General features: G+C 45.1%; 3 protein-coding genes across 4 annotated transcripts; all 3 read left to right on the top strand.

Moving 5' to 3' along the window:
- Positions 1–1,524: 1,524 nt before the first annotated feature.
- LOC109461947 lies at positions 1,525–4,358 on the top strand. Its single transcript, XM_019758427.1, has 5 exons — positions 1,525–1,617; positions 2,143–2,252; positions 2,982–3,105; positions 3,967–4,113; positions 4,348–4,358. Exons 1-5 carry the CDS (start codon positions 1,542–1,544, stop codon positions 4,356–4,358), a joined length of 468 nt encoding a protein of 155 aa, XP_019613986.1. The 5' UTR covers positions 1,525–1,541.
- LOC109462000 (fibroblast growth factor receptor homolog 1-like) lies at positions 4,045–12,697 on the top strand. 2 transcript variants are annotated; one of them, XM_019758483.1, is made up of 19 exons: positions 4,045–4,113; positions 4,388–4,461; positions 4,632–4,725; positions 5,075–5,210; positions 6,640–6,739; positions 7,330–7,417; positions 7,615–7,743; positions 8,739–8,910; positions 9,121–9,236; positions 9,349–9,459; positions 9,671–9,834; positions 9,952–10,144; positions 10,257–10,367; positions 10,488–10,660; positions 10,837–10,956; positions 11,204–11,283; positions 11,392–11,532; positions 11,887–11,977; positions 12,281–12,697. In XM_019758483.1, exons 4-19 carry the CDS (start codon positions 5,137–5,139, stop codon positions 12,338–12,340), a joined length of 1,923 nt encoding a protein of 640 aa, XP_019614042.1. In that variant the 5' UTR covers positions 4,045–4,113; positions 4,388–4,461; positions 4,632–4,725; positions 5,075–5,136; the 3' UTR covers positions 12,341–12,697. The 2 variants fall into 2 exon arrangements, 1 of the variants encoding a protein (XP_019614042.1); XR_002139730.1 differs by lacking the exons at positions 11,887–11,977; positions 12,281–12,697 and having other exon boundaries at positions 10,837–11,003; positions 11,392–11,494.
- A 1,324-nt stretch (positions 12,698–14,021) lies between these two features.
- LOC109462018 lies at positions 14,022–23,989 on the top strand. Its single transcript, XM_019758508.1, has 22 exons — positions 14,022–14,148; positions 14,676–14,877; positions 14,994–15,068; positions 15,402–15,490; positions 15,687–15,780; positions 15,898–16,129; positions 16,280–16,450; positions 16,918–17,388; positions 17,657–17,718; positions 17,967–18,114; positions 18,388–18,585; positions 18,760–18,815; positions 19,035–19,200; positions 19,325–19,489; positions 19,637–19,701; positions 19,913–20,076; positions 20,265–20,424; positions 20,869–21,082; positions 21,322–21,513; positions 21,869–22,051; positions 22,933–23,103; positions 23,409–23,989. Exons 2-22 carry the CDS (start codon positions 14,680–14,682, stop codon positions 23,954–23,956), a joined length of 3,822 nt encoding a protein of 1,273 aa, XP_019614067.1. The 5' UTR covers positions 14,022–14,148; positions 14,676–14,679; the 3' UTR covers positions 23,957–23,989.
- Positions 23,990–24,139: the final 150 nt, after the last annotated feature.

Genomic DNA, 24,139 nt, shown 5'->3' on the forward strand with positions numbered 1-24,139 from the left:
CTCTCTCTCTCTCTCTCTCTCTCTCTCTCTCTATATATATATATATATATATATATATATATATATATATATATTTTTTTTTATTTATTTATTTATTTATAGTGTGAAGACAGATATTGGACAGATCAATTCAGATCTTGTTCAACATGATATTGATATTAAACAGAAGAGTAGTCAGTCTGGTGGAGCCCTCCATGGCGAGCTGTGCCTGGTAACAGGTAATCTAGCTGTGATGTGAATGCAGTAAATAGGTGTTTGTTTACCCTGGCTGTGGTACGGTGTTGGACCGGGGGTTCCCCGGTTCTATATCCTGTTACTCAGTTCATTTCTCAGGCGTCGTTATGTCTGACACTTCTGTTTGCACAATCTGATTGGAAAGTCAAATGTTCTCGCGGAAAGCTGAGTGATGACAAAATTAAAGAAAAGAGGAAGGAAATTAAGTTAAGGAAATGTGTGAACCATTTTAAAGCAACTTGAAAACAACCTGCCAAATTGAAAGCTCCCGGTGTATTTTCAGCAGCATATAAAAGAATCATTCTTAATCTTAACTTCCTCAAAATTCCTCGTATCAGTCCTTGATACTTTTAGTGGTGAGCATACAAACACAGCACTATACGTAGTGCATTTTCATTCAAGAATATTGCATATGAAGAGAACTACAACTAATAACATTTCGTCAGTTTATGGAAGTCAGGTTTAAGCAGCAGAAAAATAGCTGTCAGCGAGCTCTGAACGGGCACTTTCGGCAGCAATACGTCCTTTTGATCACTGCACTAGTTTTTAGCTTCCAGGGTTGTTCTGTACTCACCCAGGTACTGACTGTGTCTGCCCCGGTCTTACATGTACGTGCGCCTGGCAACATCGTAATACTTATATATACACATCACGTTCAGGTAGATTACTGAGTCAACAATAGAGCCGTTACTTAGTTAATTATTAGTCTCCTCTTTAAACAGCGTTTTATTAGTGGTGATCGGGTCAATGTTTTTCACTTCCTCAACGAATCAGATGTGGTTAAGACTGGGCCCTCTTCAGTCTGATTTCTACCCTTCTACAGCTCAGGTGTATCTGGTATGTACTACATAACGGCAGGGCTTTTTAACAATGTGGGTAGCATACTTTATCGGAGGGAGGGGGGGAGGGGGCTGTGATAAGTAGTTTCTTCCCCTAGCTGGGGCAACTCGACGGCTAGTTACATTCGACGTGCACGTACTATTTTGTTTTGTAGTTGGGTCTTTTAGCAAGGTTTTAACGGACCCCGACCGTCGACGAAGATTCATTATAACGTTTACGCCACAAGACGGCTGAATTTTGTTTGACACACATCCACGACCATCCCACGACCGTCCCACGACTATCCCACGACCATCCCAAGACCGCCCCGAAGTTGTGTGGTAAACATACTCTATCGTGCGACGAATGTGATTGGGTCCTTAGTGACTAGTTTCTGTGGTATCTCTGCCACTGTTTTCTTTTCAATTTTTTGTGAACCTTTTGAATCTGTTGTGTTTTAGGAAAGTTCCGGAAGACTTCCTCTTAAAATGACCGTGACCTCGGCTGTTCATGTTGGAGTATTTCTCCTCTTCTGTCTCGAGATCTGCCGCCCTGCACTTGGAGGTGAGCAGTATTCTTTTAAATTACCTAATCGTTTTTATCCAGTTTAGCTTAGTTCAGTAAGATAAAAGGCAGTGGAAGGAGAGGGATGGACTCTGCCTTCTAATACCGAGCACTAGACACAGTGGATTAACAACCCACTGCCCCTACAGCCCGAAAATGCTATGGGAAGTTTTGATTAGTTCGGTAAACATTACATGCTACCGAGTCAGCCTATTATGAGGGCCTGCAAGGGGGGGGGGAGTCCCGACAACGCTCTACGCTGAATTCGGAAACCTCTCGATTAAATTCCAAGTGGCTGCAACGCATTACGTAGAATTAAAACGCCGAATACGCTCTACGCAAAAATATTAGAGCGGTCCGTCTACGCTCTACGTAGAATTAAAACGGTCGATTACGCTCTACAGAAAAGGGCTTGCGGGCCCCCTATTATTACTAAGGGCTATCCCGTGAGCCCGGGACTGATTATGAATTAAGACTTCTCTCGTTTTAACCTGATGACAAGCACAAATTTGTTTTCCTTATTAGGATGTACACATCAGCTGACCGGAAACGGAGGCAATATAACTAGTGGAACGGATGTGACGTCAGACCACTGCGAGTGGGACATTACTACTGCTCGAAACAGGATCATCTTGGTGACTATTTATGTTTACCGAGTTTCTTCTTCCGCTTCTGTTCCAAACACTAACCTCTGACCTGGACAATGACATGATTTGTTGACGTCTGTCACCATGGTGACTGATGTTGGGTTACATAATGTTGCAATTTCATGGTCTGCTCTGCTCCTGTCACCATATACTAGTAGTACATGTATGTGGATGTGTTTGAGTAAGAATTAAAGGGCAGACCATGTCCGAAGGTAAACATTAAGTTTAACTTCCTTACGAAAAAAACGCCACTTTTGAAAAGAACAGGTGTGAGTGGATCAAAGTTTACAGTCAGGCCTCCCTGTTTTTTTTTTTAAATTTATTTATTGCCAGTTTGCACATGAAAATAAAAACAGTATGTAATGAATATGTACAACCAAATGTGCGGGGAGATCCCAGGAAACCTAAGGGTTTATCGAGTGGGTTCTCCTAAAATCCAATTGTTTTTATGACCTCTTTTTACACACGTGTATTGTAAATAAGTGACAACGAAACAAACAAATTAATCTAAAATAGATACAAAATAATATAGAGTTAACACGACGAACGAACTAACTATAGTAATGCATTGAGTAAACATTAGACTATCAGAAACATGTCAAATTGAACAAAACATATAGTTACATTGATAGTTACCTTTTATGTCATTTCTTCCTAATTTTTATAAAATAAAGTATAACCTCACCTACAGTATCTCTTGTTGGTTCCTCATTTCAGATCAATTTTGACCGCGGACTTTTCGAGCGCGGTTCTGACGGCTGCCAAACCGAGGTTCTGACATTTTACGACGGAGGATCAGCGAACAGCAGGGTCATCGATACGTTCTGTCGTATTCCTAGAGGTACGCATATTAGTAGCATTTCTAAAATTTCATAGCTGAATAAGGATGTTATATTTTCGGTATTTCCTGTTTGTGTCTTTGCTTGTGATCCGTAGTTATTTCTACACGCTTGTCGTGCCGAGGACACCCACAGGAGGAATAAGCCGAATGGCTTCTATCTAAAAGACTGAAGGCCGCAGAAAAGTGGCGTCGTGTGGTGTAGTGGTACATCACTGGACTATGAAACTGGGAGACCCGGGTTCGATTCCGGGTCGTACCCGCGAACAAGTCCGAACATGCGCCCCTTGGGAAAGGTACTTTACACGACTTTCCTCACTTATCTCAGGTGAAAATGAGTACTTAGCTTCGGCTAGGGACGTCCCTCGGATAGGACATTAAATGGAGGTCCCGTGTTTGGGAGAGCTACACCCCACGCACGTTAAAGAACCCACCGCACTTATCGAAAAGAGTTGGGGACCTTCCCGGTGTGAGTGGTTCAAACCTTACAGTCTGGTCTCGGGGTTGACATCTTTGGAAAGGTGATAGTCACCTGTTATGTCATAAATAATAAATAAATAAAAATAATATAATGATGTTGGCTTTTCAAGGGATTTCCAATGGCTTTCGCAGATGCCAGGTACTAGATTCAGCTGTTTTGCACAGATGGTCTTGCAAGACTAACTGCCATAGGGGCTGTCATAGTTCATTATCAGAAATGTTGTCGAAGATCATTGTCGGTTCTTTCTTATTCTTGCACAAAATCTGACATAGAAAATAAACACAGACTGACACCGTGTTTTAACAGAAAAGTGTAGAAGACTCACCCTGTATTCCTATAAGTCAACTTTAAATGCTTGGTGTTTTTTGTCAATCCTGTTGTAGATCCAGGACCTTTCTCGGCCGCGCCCTACCACCTGTCCGCGGCCAGTACGGGGCACCAGCTACACGTGATTCTGACACGCAGCCCGAGCACGCCTCAGTGGGTGAAGCAGGACGAATTCTACCTGACGTTCACTACCAGAGAAATTGGTGAGCCTTAAAGTACTTAAATAGAAAGATAAACAACAAGATCAAACACATAACACATCTCCGTCACTGACGAAAGCTAGTGGATACTAGCTGAAACGTCTGACCGTTTCCAAAATCATATCCAGTTGCTTGAGTAACTGCTTTTTGGCGTATCGTATTACATGAATGTCTAACCTTCATCGAAACATAACACATAATTATTTTTGCAGTTTTTGTTATGATTTTTTTTCTCAGCGTTCGGCTGAGGTTTAATTCGTCGTCTTTTCTTCTTCAGAAGATGAGCCAGTCTTCGATGAAAACACTTTCGTCCCGCAAACAGAGGAGGACTTTAATGAGAAAACAGCTGCGGTAAGAAATTTTACATGTTAAAGAACTCTTTCAAGTAAACATTATAAAGCTACAAATTGACCTTGGAGCAATACACTAAATGTGGTCACACCGACGCCAATTATATCCAACAGTAAAATGCCATCTGAAGTCGAAAACCTTACGTAAAATTTTTGCTTCCTTTTTTTCAGGAGTTCGTGCGACTCAAAGCTGGTGTATTAATTTTTGCCCAATCAGGTATTTATCCGTACGGCTACAAGACAAGCAAATCTACTACTGGCGGCGGTGAGTGGCACTGCAGCACACATACACACATATTTACACACACACACACACACACATGCATGCACCCCCACACACATCAAACTCACTCACACACACACACACTCACACACACACTCACTCACTCACACACACACACACGCACACATATTATAGATAAATACTTGAGATAGATCAGTAGATCATAGTTTGTGGCACCCCCGTCTCTATGGAGGGATGGTTGACACATAGAGAATCCGTTTTTTTTTTAATTTTAAATTAATCAACCAACCGATTCAACAATCAATCAATGTAAACTTGTATGTATACAACATAGTTATAAAACCAGTATTGTTATGCTTTGCTGTTTCAGATATTTTGGAGTTCTACCTCGCTATCCAGGAGGGTGTTCTTAACTTTGACCTGACTCCAGACATGCGCTACCAATGTAATGCAACCCACAGCGAAGTTAAGGCCCTCGGTCAGGTGTTATTAAACAGTGAAAACAAGTAAGATACTCACGCTGTTTTTAAATATAGGTATTAAAAATTTACAATGGTAAATACCTATCGAAGGAAGCCATTTAGAAGAGGTGGTCAATGGTGTTCTATGGGCAACACCTTATATAATATTGTTAAAGAGTTTGACTTGTTCCAACACAAAAAGGAAACTCACCATAAATTTTCGGCTGATCCCGTCAACCTTCGTCAGATTTGTGATGCAGTCGCTGACTTTCCGGAAGTCGGAAACGTGATGACGTCAGGAGTGCATCAAAAGTGGCGGGAAGACGGTATCTCCCACCATCACGGTTCAGAGAGGGTTGGTGGGCCCTGATGTAAACTGCCTCCTTCACGCCTCTCACAAAGTAATCCTGCTCCGTATCTAGAATGCGCACCTTGTCCAATGTAACTGTATGTCCGGGGGACTCGATGTGTATGTGTTGCGACACTTCCGATGTGTTTGAACTAGGGCGCCTACGAGGCAGAACAGAGGTTTAGTCGTCCTACCCTATGTTAAGAACACCTCTGAAGCTTTACGGAGAATCTTCGGGACACATGGCTTAAAAACGTGTTTCAAACCGACCCGTACGTTTGACAGCTATTAGTGGCCCCCAAAGACAGAACCCCCAAAGAACAAAAGTGTGGCGTGATTTACCACATTCGGTGCGCAGGTTAAAATATCAGAGGACCTTGCCCAGAGACATACATAGGGGAAACAGAACGGTCTCTCAAGACTAGATTTTTGGAACACAGGCGCCCTAGTTCAAACACATCGGAAGTGTCGCAACACATACACATCGAGTCCCCCGGACATACAGTTACATTGGACAAGGTGCGCATTCTAGATACGGAGCAGGATTACTTTGTGAGAGGCGTAAAGGAGGCAGTTTACATCAGGGCCCACCAACCCTCTCTGAACCGTGATGGTGGGAGATACCGTCTTCCCGCCACTTTTGATGCACTCCTGACGTCATCACGTTTCCGACTTCAGGAAAGTCAGCAACTGAATCACAAATCTGACGAAGGTTGACGGGATCAGCCGAAAATTTATGGTGAGTTTCCTTTTTGTGTTGGAACAAGTCAAACTCTTTAACTATGGATTCTACCAACACAGATGAGCTTTCATTCGAACCTTATATAATATGTTTAAAGTTATAACTTTAAATCCAACACAAAAAGTTCTCTCACCTAGAGCTTTCGACCAGTCACTCTGGTCTTCCTCAGTAGACTGATTCAGTGAAGCTTGTCATGTGGCTTCTTTGAAGTGTGACGTCAACACTGGGTCAAAGGTATCTGGTAGACGATATCGGCCCCCGTCGCGGTTCAATGAAGGGTGATGGGCCCTGATGTAAGTGGCCATGTTAGTGTGCTGCAATGTATGATTCATATACATGTACATATAACAACTAATGTTTGACAATTTTTCTCCTGTCTGCAGGCCCTTCCCTTACGAAGACTGGCCGTGGATTCCCTTCTACTTTTACGAGATATGGGAAGACAATGTAGCGGTTATGAAGTACACGTATTTAAACGTAAAGGTAAAAAAAAGCATGATTTACATCAGCTTAAATTTAACGGTTACATCTTTTCCAAAAAGGAAAATTCATAAATAATTTGTTCGTCTCTATTACCTTTACCTCCTGGGTGACCTGACCCTATAGACACGTGACGCTAGAAGTCTATAACGACTCCCGTCTCCTGTGATGATTGGTGGTCCCAAATTAAAATCAGGGCATCTTTGCCCACCTCATGTCAGAAGAGTTTTCAATAAACTAAAAGCAAACCATACCCTACAGAACAAGTACTGGGTCGGAGGAGGGCGGTGCGTAAGTTTGGATGGAAGCATCCATCGTAAGTTTGGATCTAACACAGCGAAAAGAAATAAAAGACTCTTAGTCCTACCTAAGTAATCTCTGAAGGAAAGTATGGACCTCGGGGCCCACCTTCACGTACGATTGACTTGGATGCAAACCTCTTTGAACGAAGCTTCTCTTTAAGGCACCATCTTGGATTTGCTGACCTCTGACCGGTAGTCATAGTCATACAGGTCAATTTACATTTAGCAAAGCGTGCTTGTCGAAAAATCGTATAATTTCACAGAAACATGTATTTTTGCATCGTTTTTTAGGTCGGAATGGAGAATTCTTGGCTGAATGAGATTGTGTGTGAGGTGAAAGATCAGAATCAAAAGTTCCCCATTGAGGTCATAGTGGAAGGTAAGAATAACCTTTTCAGAGGTTTTAATGTGTTTGTTTTCCTGTGTGTCTCCCTAAGGCGTATTGAAATCGACACCTGGCTGCCACAAGTTGGCGTTGCGCGGCAAGAGCGAGGTCACACATAGAATTGCAGCAAATTTGATCGTACATCACATTACTGGGCAGTAAGATATCAAACTGATTCCCTCCTTCTCCAGCGTGTCCCATCGGGCGGTTCGGGCGGTTCTGTGCGGAGCGCTGCCAGTGTTATAACGGGGCCGCATGTCACAGCTTCAACGGAGCGTGCAGGTGCGCCCCTGGCTGGACAGGAAGGAACTGCACCACAGGTGGGTCACAGCATTTGTGCCAGAAGCAGGGGGGTAATGATACTATCCCATCATCCTTTGCAATACACATCCCACAACACGTGTCCCAGATGGCTGACTGTCAGCACCAGGCATATAGTCTTGTCATGTTTCCTTTAAAAGTGCAGCAATGGCAACAATTTGACCAGTAATTTTTGGTTCTTTGAATTATCAAAGGACTCAAGTAGTGTATACGTATGAGGCTATCTGACTTTTGTACCTTATGTACAACTTCTTACATTGTGTCTTAAACATTTATGCAAACATTTGCTTTAAAAATGGTGCTCAAACTTCACCAAACTAAAGTGCTTTTCTACAAACTCTGTTGATTGGTGATATTATACATTTTGTGCATCAGAAAACCCCAAATGCACCAAAAAGCACCCATGGGAAACGGAAGAAAATATTATATTTGATATTATTTATGTAATAATCATCAACAAATGCAATTTTCTTCCGTTTCCCATGGGTGCTTTTTGGTGCATTTGGGGTTTTCTGATGCACAAGATGTATAACATCACCAATCAACAGAGTTTGTAGAAAAGCACTTTAGTTTGGTGAAGTTTGAGCACCATTTTTGAAGCAAATGTTTGCATAAATGTTTAAGACACAATGTAAGAAGTTGTACATAAGGTACAAAAGTCAGATAGCCTCATACACTACTTGAGTCCTTTGATTATTCAAAGAACCAAAATTACTGGTCAAATTGTTGCCATTGCTGCACTTTTAAATGAAACATGACAAGACTATATGCCTGGTGCTGACAGTCAGCCATCTGGGACACGTGTTGTGGGATGTGTATTGCAAAGGATGATGGGATAGTATCATTTCCCCCCCTGTGCCAGAAGCTAATAAATCTCCAAGCAGATCCTAAGATGGCAAGACAGTATTTAATCTTCCAAGCAACGCTATTTGGCCTATTGGATGCTGACTGTATAGAACACAATTACTAACGAGTTGTATCGTATTTTCCACAGTTCACCCAGAAGTGCGCATCAGTCCTTCTACCATTGAGCTGAACGACTTGCGGTTCGGACAGGAACTGCAGCTCAACTGCACTGCTTACAATTTCCGTGTCAACAACTTCAACTGGCTCCTCGACGGCGCCCCTGTCAACCCAAAGTTGTTGGCCGAAACAAGTGATAACAAGTCAGGTTTCTTTCATGCCATTCGACCTACTGCAACCTTTAATCTAGCAAATCGCTTGCTAGCCTCCTGGAAGACAACCTTAAGTCTTGAAACATTTGTAAGATTGAGCGATTGAAAGGTTAGCTAGCTATGCATATTGATGCTTTCTATCAATGTCAAAAAGCCTCTCCGTAGGTTTGAATCTTCTAACTTATTTTCCTTCGTACTCAGCTCTTTTGGTCTCTTCATCAACTCTCTGCTGCCTGAGTACGAAGGTCACGTGACCTGTGAGGCAACCAGTGCAGGTGGAGATCAGTACACAGACGTGGTGGACATACGAATAGCAGGTACTGTTACTGTTTGTCTGCGATTCCCAATACTCAGTACACAACCAGTTTTGCCTTCATACTGCTGTAATCCGGAAAGTCCGTAGTAGAACATTTTTTTCGATTGTTTCAGGTTGCCAGGATAATTATTGGGGCGAGCTGTGTGACCAGGTCTGCAACTGTACAGACCAGGAGACCTGCAACCGGACCCTGGGCTGCGTCTGCTCTGGTGACGGGTGTTCGGGTGAGTTGTTTTGTACACTACTTTCTTGACGAAAATGTAAAGCGACTCTCTCATGTTACCTGTAGAATCCAACGAGTGGGAGGACGACAGAGAGTGGTGGTGCATTTTAACAGGCTGAAGAAATAGATGAATTGATACCTGACCCCTTAACCAATACAAAGTTGATACCTAGGTATTTCAGCTGAAAATTAAAGATAGCTACTTGCTTTAGACCCTCCAGTCTCCCAGACCGTCCTCTTGGCCGTCAGTCTATCGGCAGGCACGCTGATTCTCCTCCTACTCGGCGCCATCTTCCTGCTCTACAGGCACAACAACAGGCTGCGGGTCGGAAACATCGACGATCCGGAAGTCTTCCAGCTCGGACAGGACCTCAAGGTACGTCATGATTACGTCAGTCTCACTATGACGTAGGAGATAACACAATTTGATATCCAAAATGTCTTGCTAGTAGACCTGAATATCTCAGACTGACCCCCCCCCCCCTCTCCCTAGGCCCTGATGCCACCTGGGGCAGGCTCCTCGTCAGGCAGTATCGACATGGAGCTGCTGAAGGAAAGGGAGATCGACAGGAGCAGGCTGCAGCTCAAACAACTCCTGGGAGAGGGCGCTTTTGGACATGTCGTCAAGGCAACGATGACGCATCCTGAGGAAGAAGATGTGGTGGTGGCTGTCAAGAAACTCAAAGGTGCATTTATTGTTAAGGTTATAGTTGTAACTTACTGAGCTCATACTTTCCTATGTTATAGATACATGTAAGACGTGACAATATGATGTAAACCTCTATGATGTTTCTCCAGACGATGATGATCCCCAGGCCAGGCAAGACCTTCTGCGGGAAACCTGCATCATGTTGTTGTGCGGTAACCATGACAACGTCCTCGGTCTGAAAGGCATCTGTTTTAGAGACGGTCAGTTTAGAATCTTTGTGGCCCATTCATTTGCCACTGGATTTGTTCAGAGCATTTGATTTTAATTTGAAGATATTGTAACGTGTAGATGAACAGCCATACTAAGATATTTTATTCCAGGCCCGCTCCAACTGGTTCTGGAATATGCCGAACACGGGAGTCTCCTTCACCTGCTGTGGACGTTACGTGCGGAGTCCAAACTCAACAGGACCGTTCTGGTCAACAAACGGCACATCTTCGAGAACATGATGGTGGAGGTCTGCTGCGGACTGGAGCACCTGGCGACCAGGAAGGTAAGAAAATCTTTAAAAACTGTTACACAATCTCTTCCTTCAAATCTCAGCTTAAGGCATGCAAGACTTTAGGCGATTTTTACCACTGTATTCTACCGTCTTGTAAAAGTAATCATAACCAAATGCTGACAAACATATGTCGTAACTGAATTGCTTATCCTCGCCTATATGTCTAGCTGGTTCACCGAGACATCGCGGCCCGGAACATTCTGATCTGTGGGAAGGGAACCGCCAAGATCGCGGACTTCGGGCTGGCCCGGGACATGTACGCTGTGGGGTACCATCGGCACGACAGGGTAGGTCCCGGGACATGTACGCTGTGGGGTACCATCGGCAGGACAGGGTAGGTCCCGGGACATGTACGCTGTGGGGTACCATCGGCAGGACAGGGTAGGTCCCGGGACATGTACGCTGTGGGGTACCATCGGCAGGACACGGTAGTTTAAAACAGAAGCGGATTCCAGTCATCTACAGATCCTATAGTCTTGTCACAGCCGGCTTTGATACACAAATTGAAGAAGCTGTTCTCTCTTATCTCTCCAGGGCCGCGATCTGCTGCCGCTGAAGTGGATGGCGCCGGAGGGCCTGAAGAACGAGGCTAGGTTCACTCACAAGAGTGACGTGTGAGTTTTTATCATTGCCTTTAAAAGAAGACACTAACAAACATACATAGTCCTCTCAATACTGTGAACTCTTTCCCATACTAAACACTATGAAATATGCATTTCTAGCTGGTCCTTCGGGGTTCTGTTGTGGGAAGTGGCGCAGCTGGGCCGCACGCCGTACCCTGGGATGGAGGGGGCAGACAGAATATATGATGCTCTGCAAAACCACTTCAGACTCCCCAGGCCTCAGCTCTGTACAGAAGAAAGGTAAGTCTGATATGTCTTTTTTTTTAGTGGCAGACTCTCCATACAAGATTAAAAGCTCATCTGTGTCGGTAGAACTAGATAGGGTAAATTTTGTCGCCTGATGGTGTTGACTTCTGGGTACCTTTGACCAAGCTCTGATGTCAGTTTTCTGGCCTAACATACAACCATAGCTGCCGAGTCTGTTTCGTTGCGTTGAAGAGAAAAGAGCTACGGCAGCTAAAATTAGTTTGGATACCAGGGTTCCATATTCTGGAAAGTGTGAATTGTCAAACGTGCATTGATCGTTAGAGTACGTGACAAAGAGCAAGGATTTGGCTGTAAGTAACAATTAACAGAATGATGATTTTCCGCCAGATACCAGCTGATGCTGAAGTGCTGGAAGTTTAACGAGAAGACCAGGCCGGACGCCACAACTGTCAGGAAACTACTGCAGGCGGATCCAAACGTGAGATATTTCTGTTTCTGAACGTGTTTACCTTTAAGCAAACCATTATGCCAGCCTTCGACGAGCTTTACGATGAGCAATGGAGCTTCTAATTATAACCGGAACAGATATTGTTATTGATGGACACGAGGTTTTACGACTTTTTGCATTTTTTACCTATTTGGACCCTCATCAGGGAGGATACCGTGATATTCGTCATGGCCAAAAAAAGGAGTCATATTTGATTTGTTCAAGTCTGTCGGCCAGTGTGTTCAACTTTTCTGAGTTGAATGTCGTAGTTACTGAGATATTATTTTTCTTCAGGGCTTTTTCTACTCCAACGCACCTGTGGCAGCGATAGAGGCACCCGTAACTCCGGTATGAGACCTGTGGCAGCGATAGAGGCACCCGTAACTCCGGTATGAGACCTGTGGCAGTGATAGAGGCACCCGTAACTCCGGTATGATACCTGTGGCAGCGATAGAGGCACCCGTAACTCCGGTATGATACCTGTGGCAGCGATAGAGGCACCCGTAACTCCGGTATGGGACCTCATCGGACATAAAAACAAGCCTGACGTCAGCGCGGGATACATCTTTTGACGTGACAAGACTGTAAAATTCCTAGGGGATTGACTATTACAAAACCTCATTTTTATATCTTGACTCGAACAGTGTGTTAATAAGCTACAGAGTAGTGCAGCTTTCCTAAGCCGATTGTCATGTGTCTTGCACCTCAAATGCTGAAGAATTGTTTTTGTCTATCTGACGCCACGACCCCGGTAGGTCCGTGATTGAGTACTCCTAGCTCTGTGCCAGGGTTGTTCTCATGTGTAACCTGCTACATGTATACACGTAGTCTCCAACAGACTCCTTTCGCAGGCTGAATAAATCGTAGAAATCGGCCTAAAAGGGTATATAACTGACCAGAGAAGGTAGCCGGCCATCGTGCAGGCCGATTGGATCCTCGATGGCCGGCTACATTCTCTGGCCAATTATATACCCTCTTTAGACCGATTTCTACGATTTATTCAGCCTGCAAAAGAAGTCTGGTGGAGACTATATACACAGTCTGTGCTCTACATTGCACTTGTACATCGTAGTTCCTTCTAATCTCCAAGCAGATCCCTCTCGGTGGCAAAAAGACAGTATCAAATTGGCCAGGCAGTATTCATTAGCCAGAGAAGCTCCGCGGCCACCGACGGTGGGGGTCAGGACAAAAGAAAAACGGCCATATATAAAAATGTATCGATCATTCCCCCCAACCTCTGCTTGGAGAATAAATCCTTCAGACTTGAAAGATTTTGTTTCCTTCGCTATTTCCCCTTGTGGCTCCCGGCGTGATCCAGTGAGTACTTGCTATTGTTTAAGCTATGAAAAGCAGGTGTTGTGTGACATCCGGTATACAAAGAACAGGTGCGTCTGTAAATAAAGTTAAATCTAGACCATTCATGCAGGACCATGGCCTCTCACTATCCCCTTTGTTTCTCTTTGTTGTACCTGGCAACTGGCGTAAACAATGGTGGTGGAACTGATCATGGTTAATCTTGACGGTGAATCTGTACATAACTGATCTTCTGTAGATGTAATAAATTAAGATACCTGAATTGCATCACTGTTATTGTAGATAGAACCGGATTGTAAAAGCATGAGTGCATAATAAAGGTCTTTCAAAAACTCAAGACACAAGTGTGGTCGCGTGGCGTAGCGGCAGCTGCTCTTCTCGGAATCAAGAGGTCCCGGGTTCGAGTCCTGACATACCACCGATCTTGTGCCCTTGGGAAAGGCACTTTATACGACTTTCCTCACTCCGCACAGGTGAAAATGAGTATTGTATTGTCCCCTGTGCTGGTGGCGGCATTAATATAAGTTGAAAAAACTTGAGTGTGCCGTCACCACGTCTGGTGATTACATGTTGGAATAATAAAAAGAAACACAAGACGCATTAGAGCATGACCCGACACAAAGAGGTGTGTTATCACATCGCTCTTGGCTGTCACGAAGCACAGACGTCACGGGGCTATATTTAGACCATGACAAATAGGTAGACTTGACGGGGGAAGAATCTAAACCGTCCCTCACAGCATTTCCTTATCCACACGACCCGCGACGTCCGCGAGTTGAACATTAACCAGGAGCGTTTAACAACACCTGCAGACGGCTTTCCCAGGTGTGAACAAGTGTGCAGCACAGGTGAGTGTCTGTTTACTTTTTCTCGGGAGTTTAGCCCAGTGAAATACACTGAGAGGTACGTGTAGTGTCCAGAACCGTGTTTTATCCAGAACCCTGAGTATCCAGAAACGTGTTTTGTCCAGAACCATGCCGAGGGCACGGTTCCCAATTCTGGATAGCCCGGGCATATCCAGAACTTTCCTATTATAACTATGACGTATACGGCTCCCATAAAAGAAAATGCAGAAAGCTCTGGGCTGACCAATGTCGGGCGGAATGTTTTTGTTTGTTTTGCATAACCGGTATATGGCCTTTAGGTGTATCACACAAGTTTTGTGCAGTAAGTACAAGCTGCGTAAGACCGGACTGTAAGGTTTGAACCACTCACACCGGGAAGGTCCCCTACTCTTTTCGATATGTGCGGTGGGTTCTTTAACGTGCGTGGGGTGTGGCTGTCCCCAAACACGGGACCTCCATTTAACGTCCGAGGGACGTCCTTAACTGAAGCTGTGACAGTGTTTACAAACAGCTGTATTGGTTCACATCAGAGACATGTCGTCATCACCGGGCAGCCCCAAGCAGCTCCCCCGGGGCAGGTCGACTCACGGCCCGACTAAAACAGCCTGGACGACCCGGTGCGACCACCTGCAGCCTCGGGGTGATTTAACCGGGCGGACCTGGAGCAGACGGCAAAAGCCAAAACAAAAGACTGTGGACACAATACCGGCAGAGGACATCGGTCAAGTTCCGGTAACAATTTCAAGCCAAACCTTTTTGACTTTGTTGTTGGTACTTAACTTTAGAAACTGATTTTATTTACTACTTATTTATATTTTCAATTTAAATGTTAGTACTTTACTCCCCAGATCAGGAGCACACGTGCTGAAAGGTCCTTTATGTGGCGAGACTTCAAAATACCGGAGGACAGACAGGAGGTCAAGGTACGTGTTGGGCGTGTTAATTTTGACTTCACTGCAGAGATGTGAAGCATCACTTTGGGCTTTTCTGTCTGTCTGCTTGTCTGTCTGTCTGTTTGTCTTTCTTTCTGTCTTTCTCTCTGTCTGTCTTTCTGTCTTTCTGTCTGTCTGTCTGTCTGTCTGTCTCTCTCTCTCTCTCTGCCTTTGGCTTTGCATGTTTTCAATTACGAATTAAACAAAGACAGGACGAGTCACAGGGTAGAATAGTACATGCACCGTGTGTTATCGAGTATGGCCCACATTATCATGTACTGACTTTAGGATCAGACTTTTTGTATTGTCTATTCAAAATCCTAGACGGGTGCAACTCCAGACATCGTCAAAGGAAGTGAGGATGAGGACATCATCAGAGACACTGCCCAGCATCAGGACCGCGATGATGATCAGTACGTAACAGGTTTACAAATCTGCAAAGCCTTCAACGTTTGGCATTCTAGGATAGATGTATGTCTACTAGATAACTCTGTTTACAGTTCATTGTTGTTGTTGTTGTTGATCGATTGATTGATTGATTGATTGATTGATTGATTGATTGATCACCATTTTGCCAAAAAGCACTTTTGATTGTGTGTCTATTTCAAGGTGCGTCACCGTTGAAGAGAAACATTCACCGTTTGAAGAAGAAGGGTCGCAAGGAAACGAACACAGTGCAACTGTGGATTCAGGAGAGAAAAAGGTACTACAAATGTACAATTTATGTAGGGGTACAAGATTTGTAGTATCGAACAGACCAACACGACAAAAGATTTAGACGGCATCCCCGGACAAAACTTCTGTTCTGGCCCTCTCACAGGTCCCGCTAAAAAGGCAGCCGAGCTGTGACTCCCTGTTCGGCGGGAAGCAGGTGAAGCCCGGCGCCGTGTGGAGGCCGTACGGCCCGCCGCTGTACGGGTATGGCTCTTCCCTTAACCCGCCGCCCAGGAAGCGGCCGGACACGCTGCTCATCCTCGCCGCCATCTTCTACTGCCTGGCCGTCCTGACAGCCGTGGTGTTCGCTGTCTTCTTTAAGATCAAAGTCATGCCAGGTTAGCTTGTTTTTTCCATCACCTAATTCCTTAGATTTCATTTGATCACTTTGTGATGGAACTAGCTAGTGCCAGTTTTCATTTAGACTGCAGAAGGTATTGTCTAATTGAAACCTTCAAATTTCTTGCATCTTTTCACTGGTTCAACAGCCTACATGACTCCTGCGGAGCCGGTGCCTGTGTGGATGCAGCAGTTTTCCCCGGAGATGCAGAGGTGGTACCAGTTGGCGCTCCAGGCCGCCGGAGGGGACACATCAGCGATACTGCCGCCTGGATACGTGCCGCAACCGACCGTGGAGACTCCTGTGGCTGTACAGGAATGTGAGTCTTTGGTTCAAAAGTTCTTCGCAGTGCCGCTAGGTGTCGCTACTACGATGTGAAGAATACAGTCCCAAACGTGACAGAGTTTATATCCCCTTCCCTCATCACGGTTGTTTTACTGGAGGGGACTACGGGATTGATAGGTTGAATTGAAAAGTGCATAATGCTCACTTTCACATTGTCTAGTCTGGCTAGCTGCTGCTCTATTTAGTCTTACTCAAACACATCCATATACATGCATATGGAGATCGGCGTCTCCAGCTCTGTCCAGCTCCAAACAAAATGTACCCCAGCTCCACCGGGTGCCTGCTACAGCACCAGTTACCATGGTGACAGACGTCTGGTCCTGGTCATTGACTTTATTTGTTTGGAGAAGAAGAGGAAGATACAGAGCAATAACAATATGTTTTCCTTAATAGGAACTTACTGACTTTTGAATTCTGAATGTTTTGGTTTCTCCTTTTCAGTTTGCGGAAACACGTCTCTGCCCGACTTGCCCCATGGCCACTTCAACTACACCAGTATCGCCCACCACAACATCTACGTGCGCATGTGCATCGCCAAGTGTGACGTGGGCTACCAGACCGATGACGCGGGCCTGCTGTTCTGCAACCGCGGCCGATGGGCGCCGATCGCGCCCGAAGTCGTGTCGACACTCGTCGGCGTCGGTCGGGCTGCCGACACGATGCCGAACACCGACCCTCGGGTGTTCGAGTACCTCGGCATCTCCGACCAAATCTACGCGGACGTGGCGTTTAACATTTTAGTGAAGGTTGATGACGTCCCAAATCTGTCTATCATAAAGACATATTTAAACATGATCTCAGAGGACAACATCATCGACTTCAACATGATGCGGCAGGTGTTGATTTGGATTGGCCCAACTCTAGACGACAAGGTGGCCAACCTGGACTTCCTGCATATTCTGTCTCGCCTAGGTAAGGAGAGTTCGGCGATACAAAACAAGGCTCTGAATATCATACTCAAAATAATTCAAATATGAAAAATGAAATATGATCGTGAAGCATCTCCCTTTTTTTGAAACCTCAAAAATCAAATTCCACAAGAACCTGTTACCATTATTTAACAATATAGGGCAGCACATAGAATATATTGTGTACACAAATAAGTTATGCAAAAAGCCATATAATACAAATAAAAAATAGCGATCAAGAGAAAACCACAATTCTGTCTTTCTGTTTGCAGAGACGTTTGGGGCGTCCAGACGACCGGTATGCAGAATCGTGGACTGTGGAGGAGACTTTGGGGTACTTGTTTCAAACATCTTATCTAGACAGAAAATACAAACATACACCAAATTATTGATAATAATGATTAAATGTAAGTATAAAACTTACTGTCCCGTTTCTTGTGTAGTCCATATTACCATGAACAGAAACTTAAGTATTTAAAGTCTAGTTTTAAAGTCACGCTTACCTGGACCAGAATAGACCCACCAATTTTATATTTCCGTCTTCGTAATGAATAACACAACTTAAATTTGTTGTTATCATAGAACTTAGCTCATGGCCGAGTCAACAGCACTGCGACCACCTACATGTCTGAAGCCCGAGTGGTCTGTGAGCGAGGCTACCTTCCCCGGCACCCTGTACTGACGTGTAACGCTACAGGACACTGGGACAAACCTGCACAGTGCGACCCTGGTAGGGTGTTGTTTTGGCTTTCATGTACACGAAGTTAGGAAGAAGCCGGTACCTCAGGCTTTTTAGACACTTTGCCCTTTCTTGTAGCTCGATCTTGACAAACGGTATCACCAAATATGATTTTTTAAAACATAATGCTATTTTAATCAAAACAACATACGGTTTGGCATTATAGTCAGGACAACTTTAGGCCAACACAATAAAACACTACATTCTGTGTACAAAATTTTGCCGAATTGTTATTCATATCATCATATATTGGTCATCACACAGTAACCTGCAGCCCACCTGAGGACCCCCCGCACGGCTCGTACCTGTGCCCTGGTCACGTGTTCTCGGACCGCTGTGACGTCACCTGTAATGCAGGGTACGTACCGGAAACGGACCACGCCCTGGGCTGCAGCTGGACCGGAAACTGGACCGCCTTCCGCAGAGGGAACACGACAGAGATGGAAAATGCTGTGTCAGCAGGTGGGGAAAATTACAAATCTATTGTTCGTATCAGGGGTTGGATCAAAGTAAGAATTAATAAAATGACTAAGGAACGTATTGTTGAATATAGAGAAATAAGGGCTCAACATTATTGTGTTTGCCGTGTATACTCCAGTGAAATGCATTAAAATCGACCTTCCATCTTCTTTGCAGACGTTGTTATCCCACAGACTCTGGCCTGTGCCATCGCTGACTGTGGAAACATCTCGGTGAGCGGTTTTTACCATACATGTTAGTTACATGCACTACATTTGCCAAACATATTCTTCTGCATAAGCCCCATTACCAAGCAGACTTAGGAATGAAAAATTGCAACGCTCGGCAAAAGAGAATGACAATTGTTATCCGTGATTACAAATCAGTATGGGCAATGCATGTGTTCATTTCGCCCCGAAGTCTAACAGTCTAAGGTCTTCCTCCTTACACAGACACCCGCACACGGTGACGTCACCTGTACAGGTACGACGTACGGCGAGACGTGTCATCTCACCTGTCAGAACGGCTACGAACGGCTGGGACACGACAACTTCACCTGTCAGGTGTACCAAGTCACAGCCCAAGCAACCTGGAGTGGGGAGCCGGAGTGCACACCAGGTAATGTGGCATATCTTGATGAAATGCCACACTGATATGGTACTTATTTGAACGACGTAGATGCACAGTATTTGAGACATTGCTTAAAGATATTGACAAAGGATTCATGTATTTTTATTACCAGTGAGTTGCGGCTCCCCTCCTGAGTTCCCTAACACCGCCCTACAGTGCGCCAGCGGACACACCTACGGGAACACCTGCGGAGTCACCTGTGCGGACGGGTACGAAGGAACGAACCACCGGAGCGTAGCTTGTCATAGCAGCGGCAACTGGAGCCTGCAGGAGGGAGGTACGAACTTCTGCTGCTTTTCCAGCGACCTTTCTTGCCCAAAAACTTGTCGCAAATTCAAACCATGGTGTTCATGCAATCACGCCACACACAGGATTGTAGCAGAACTGACAATATCTCAAACTGAGTTCCTTTTTTTAACTGTAGCGCTCCAGCCAGTTGTTGGTGGACCAGATCTGTTCTGTCAGAAGAAGGACTGCGGCAACCTTACTGTACGTATCTTGTATGTTTTGTAAAATAAAATCTGTGGCACAAACTGCTAAATATAATATGTACTGTACATAATTATCCAGGCCATTGTCTTGTCCTTTAATTCCGTAAGCATCCTCAAATGTAATAACATTTAGGCAGCATTTATTTCCTTATCATCTACATAACGTCACTTAAAAAAAACGGCAGATCCATTTTTGCTTTACCACCCAGAGCCCTGCCAACGGCAGCCTGACGTGCAGCGGTACCAGGTACCAGGACTCCTGCCGCCTGACCTGTGAGCCCGGCTACAAAGTTGGCTACGAGGGCGGCCATATTCTTCACAGTCTGTACAACTTCAGGTGTCTGGCTAGTGGAGAATGGAACAATAAGCCGAGGTAAGGCCATGTTTCCCTTTTCTGCTTTCTTTACATGTCATGTTACCAAATTGAGCCCTTCTGCAATTTAATTTTTTTTTTTCAAATTAGTGTATGGTCCGGCTATATACGTAATATTAACGTTGTGTTTTCGGGAACTATGGATTTGGTTGGTCATAAAGAAATATCGTTTCTGAACCCTTGTGCAGATGTGTCCCGTCTAACTACTGCCGACTCGGCCTGCACGACTGCGACCCTGAGCACGGGATCTGCGACCTGACGGGCCACCAGACCTTCAGCTGCCGCTGCCGGGTCGGGACGGTCGGGGACGGGAGACGCTGTGAACGGACCGCCTGTCCGCCTTTCCCGGTCAGTTCGATTCTGTTGCTAGATCCACCCAGCCCCACCACCGCTCCTAAAATGACAAAAAGTCGGACAGAGTTTCAAAGACTCGAGTCTGGAGATGACCAGAACGATCTGTAGTATCATCATCATCATCATCATCACCATCGGTTATATTTGGTCGGTTTGACTAAGGCATACAGTCAGACCTAACCAACAAACAGAATGCTGTCAAAAAGGCAAAGGCTTCATTCTTGGAAAAGAAAGGGAAAAAATCACCAAAAACTAATTCCAAACACTATGATATACACCGAGTGCAGTGCCTACGATAATTCAGCTAAAGACGACAAAAGCGAATAAGGCTGGTGATGACCAAAATGTAACTTAAGCCAACGGGCCAAAAGGAAGTTTTGATAGGAAGCATTTTGTTACCTAATCACCAACTGAATGTCGTTTTTTCCACTTTTCCAGATCTCCGAACCAGCAAACGGCTTCTTCAGGTGTTCTATCCCAGGATCCTCGGCAGAGTATGCCAACAACACCTCCGCGGAGTACGAGGTCGTCTGTCTGCTCCACTGTAACCCTGGTTACGACAGGCTGATCTATGCCGAGTACTCCTGTGGACACGACGGGAGCTGGACTATTCCTGTCGACATAAACAGGCCAGGGATCACGCCGTGTTTAGGTACAGCTGAATGTTGCATCTCTACTGTTTCTAAACCTTAGGCGTTGCTGGTTGGAATCAGCAGTACCTTGGTAAAAAAAGACTAGAAAAGGGATTAGATTCAGTTTATGAATCAATTTTCTACACCGTTATTTTTTCAGGACCTGGAATAATGGTGGCCCAAGTGGTCTTGATAATTATTCTGTCATTCGCCACTTTGAAATGCCCCAAAGCATTAATATATTGACATTTTGTTTCAGCTGTAAAATGTCCAGACATGGCCAGTCCTTTCCATGGTACAATGACCTGCAATAGTGGCTCCGAATTCCGCTATCCGGAGGTCTGCAACTTCGCCTGCGACCGAGGCTACGAGCTGACGACTCCCACAAGCAGCCGCGAGAGACGCTGTCAGACTGATGCAACCTGGTCTGGAAACGACGCCGTGTGCATCGGTAAGAGTAATTAACATTGCCTTAATTTTACATATTGGCATTGGATGGATGTTTGTAACGGCCGGGCACGGTGTAGCAACGGTTTTGTGTTTACCTACACATAATTATATTGTTTCTTCGTCCCCCTCTTCAAACACATAAGATCAATGACCTCCGTCACTATGGCAACTGGTGCTGTAGCAGACACCCTGTTGTGTTGGGTTATGTAGCAAGTTGCAGGGTTTGAAGGGCTGGTCACCATATACATGAATGTGGTTGAGTAAGAATAAACAGAGCAGTAGTTTGTTGGGCTAGAGCATGATTGTGAAAGTAAACATTATACATTTTGCTTCCAATTGTTACCTTTCTCTTCCAGGTGTACAATGCCCGTCCCTGCCCACTCCAACCAATGGATTAATGTCCTGTAACAACGGTTCCTCCTTCCGCTACCCCGAGACTTGCAGCTTCGCCTGTAACAGCGGCTACCGGCTGTCAGGAAGCAGCAGTCGGACCTGCCAGGCTGATAGTACTTGGACTGGGAGCGCTGCAGGGTGTATAGGTAATTATGTAACACCTATTTGGCACCTACATAACCATCAAGTAAGGAAAGGGGGTATGACACCATTAAGCATCAAAAGCAGTCAAAAGCAAAATCCCTCTTGCTGAAATGCCCGTTTATAACTGTTACACTTATATGCATATTTGAATTCTGGTGAATATGAATGTTTACTTATGTGTGCTTTCAGTGGAGTGCCCGGTCCTTACCAGCCCCCAGAACGGCAGGGTGACCTGTACTGACCGACTGGTAAATGACAGGTGCACCTTCAGCTGTTACCATGGTTACCACCTGCTGGGGTCATCTCAGGTCGTCTGCGGGTCGGACGGACAGTGGATAGGCACGATCCCCATCTGCGCAGGTACGTGTCTCCCTTTTTTGAGAGAGACTGGCTGGTCACCAAATGTATGAATTTGATTGAGTGAGTCAGAGTAAACAGAACAGAAATTAGGCTAATGCACGTGGATGCATTTTCCTTTCAGTTGTTACCTTTCTATTTCAGTTGTACAATGCCCACCCCTGCCCATTCCAACCAATGGAGGAATGATCTGTAACAACGGATCCTCCTTCCGCTACCCCGAGACTTGCAGCTTCGCCTGTAACAGCGGCTACCGGCTGTCAGGAAGCAGCAGTCGGACCTGCCAGGCTGATAGCACGTGGACTGGGAGCGCTGCAGGGTGTATAGGTAATTATGTAACACCTTTTTGGCACCTACATAACCATCAAGTAAGGAAAGGGGGTATGAAACCATTAAGCATCAAATGCAGAAACATACAGTCAAAAGCAAAATCCCTCTTGCTGAGCTGCCAAAATGCCCGTTTATAACACTTATATGCATATTTGAATTCTGTTGAATTCCAATGTTTACTTATTTCTAATTTCAGTGGAGTGTCCGGTCCTTACCAGCCCTCAGAACGGCAGGGTGGACTGTACTGACCGACTAGAGAACGACAGGTGCACCTTCAGCTGTAACCATGGTTACCACCTGCTGGGGTCATCACAGGTCGTGTGCGGGTCGGACGGACAGTGGACAGGCACGGTCCCCATCTGCGCAGGTACTTGTTTTATATTGCAAGGTCGAGACAACAAAGAACGAAATAAATTTTATTTTTTTATGTGCTTGTAATATGCAGAAAATACATTCATTCCTCTACTCCATCATTTATTCATCCATTCATTCACTTCATTCCAGTATTCATTCACTCATTTACCAACTCGTACTGAATACTATGTGTACCATGTCTTTAGATATGACCGACAGAAGTATGGTAAAATCCCAGGACGTAAGGAATACAGATAAGATGAAAGACAATGTTGTTAGATTTCTTTAACAGACACCTGCTATTTGTTTATTCTCTAGCCTGTGACAGCGCAGCTGACATCATCTTTTCGATCGACGTTTCCGGCAGCGTATCGAGTCACTTCAACACAGTCCAGAACTTCATCAATGGTGTAGTAAATTCTCTAACCATCGGTGGAAATCACGCGAGAGTTGGGCTGATCAAATTTGCAGGTAGCAGTGCCGAGAGGTACATTTCTCTCACTGGCAGCAAGCCTACTTTGGTGTCTATGATCAGCACCATGTTTAACAGTCACGGCAGCCGAGAGCCCTCTGTCGCGGGTTTGTCCGTCATGCGTAACGAATTCTCAACTTCCGGACGGCTAACAGCGAGGAAGATCGGGATCGTCCTTACCGACGGCTACGACAGTTCGAGCAGCGCTGTGATATCGGACTCGCAAACACTGAGGAACGACGGCACCACAATTTTCTGTGTGGGTGTTGCTAGCGTCGGGATTGAAACTCTGAACAACATGGCCAGCATGCCTGTTATTGACCACGTGTTTACTGCCACGTTCGATAATCTACAGACTATTGTAGACACTCTCCGTCCTAAGGTTTGGTGTTGAATGGGTTTTGAGAAGGCTGTAGTACAATTTTCTTTCAAAAGTTGGCTGTCAACACCAGGTCTCGTAATCTCCACCAGACTCCTTTTGCAGGCTGAATACATCGTAGAAATCGGACTTAAAAGGGGTATTAATTGGCCAGAGAAGGTGCAAGTCGATTTGATCCTCGATGGCCGGCTACCTTCT

The sequence above is a fragment of the Branchiostoma belcheri genome, unplaced genomic scaffold (genome assembly GCF_001625305.1).
Source record: "Branchiostoma belcheri isolate BF01 breed outbred unplaced genomic scaffold, Haploidv18h27 scaffold98, whole genome shotgun sequence".
Lineage (NCBI taxonomy): Eukaryota > Metazoa > Chordata > Leptocardii > Amphioxiformes > Branchiostomatidae > Branchiostoma > Branchiostoma belcheri.

Coding starts and splice junctions, on each gene's coding strand:
- LOC109461947 (XM_019758427.1), top strand. CDS start 1,542: ATGACCGTGACCTCGGCTGTTCATGTTGGAGTATTTCTCCTCTTCTGT. Junction 2,253..2,981: donor CTCGAAACAGGATCATCTTG/GTGACTATTTAT, acceptor TCCTCATTTCAG/ATCAATTTTGACCGCGGACT. Junction 3,106..3,966: donor GTTCTGTCGTATTCCTAGAG/GTACGCATATTA, acceptor ATCCTGTTGTAG/ATCCAGGACCTTTCTCGGCC.
- LOC109462000 (XM_019758483.1), top strand. CDS start 5,137: ATGCGCTACCAATGTAATGCAACCCACAGCGAAGTTAAGGCCCTCGGT. Junction 6,740..7,329: donor ACACGTATTTAAACGTAAAG/GTAAAAAAAAGC, acceptor ATCGTTTTTTAG/GTCGGAATGGAGAATTCTTG. Junction 11,284..11,391: donor TTCACTCACAAGAGTGACGT/GTGAGTTTTTAT, acceptor ATGCATTTCTAG/CTGGTCCTTCGGGGTTCTGT.
- LOC109462018 (XM_019758508.1), top strand. CDS start 14,680: ATGTCGTCATCACCGGGCAGCCCCAAGCAGCTCCCCCGGGGCAGGTCG. Junction 17,389..17,656: donor GCATATTCTGTCTCGCCTAG/GTAAGGAGAGTT, acceptor TTCTGTTTGCAG/AGACGTTTGGGGCGTCCAGA. Junction 22,052..22,932: donor GAGCGCTGCAGGGTGTATAG/GTAATTATGTAA, acceptor TTCTAATTTCAG/TGGAGTGTCCGGTCCTTACC.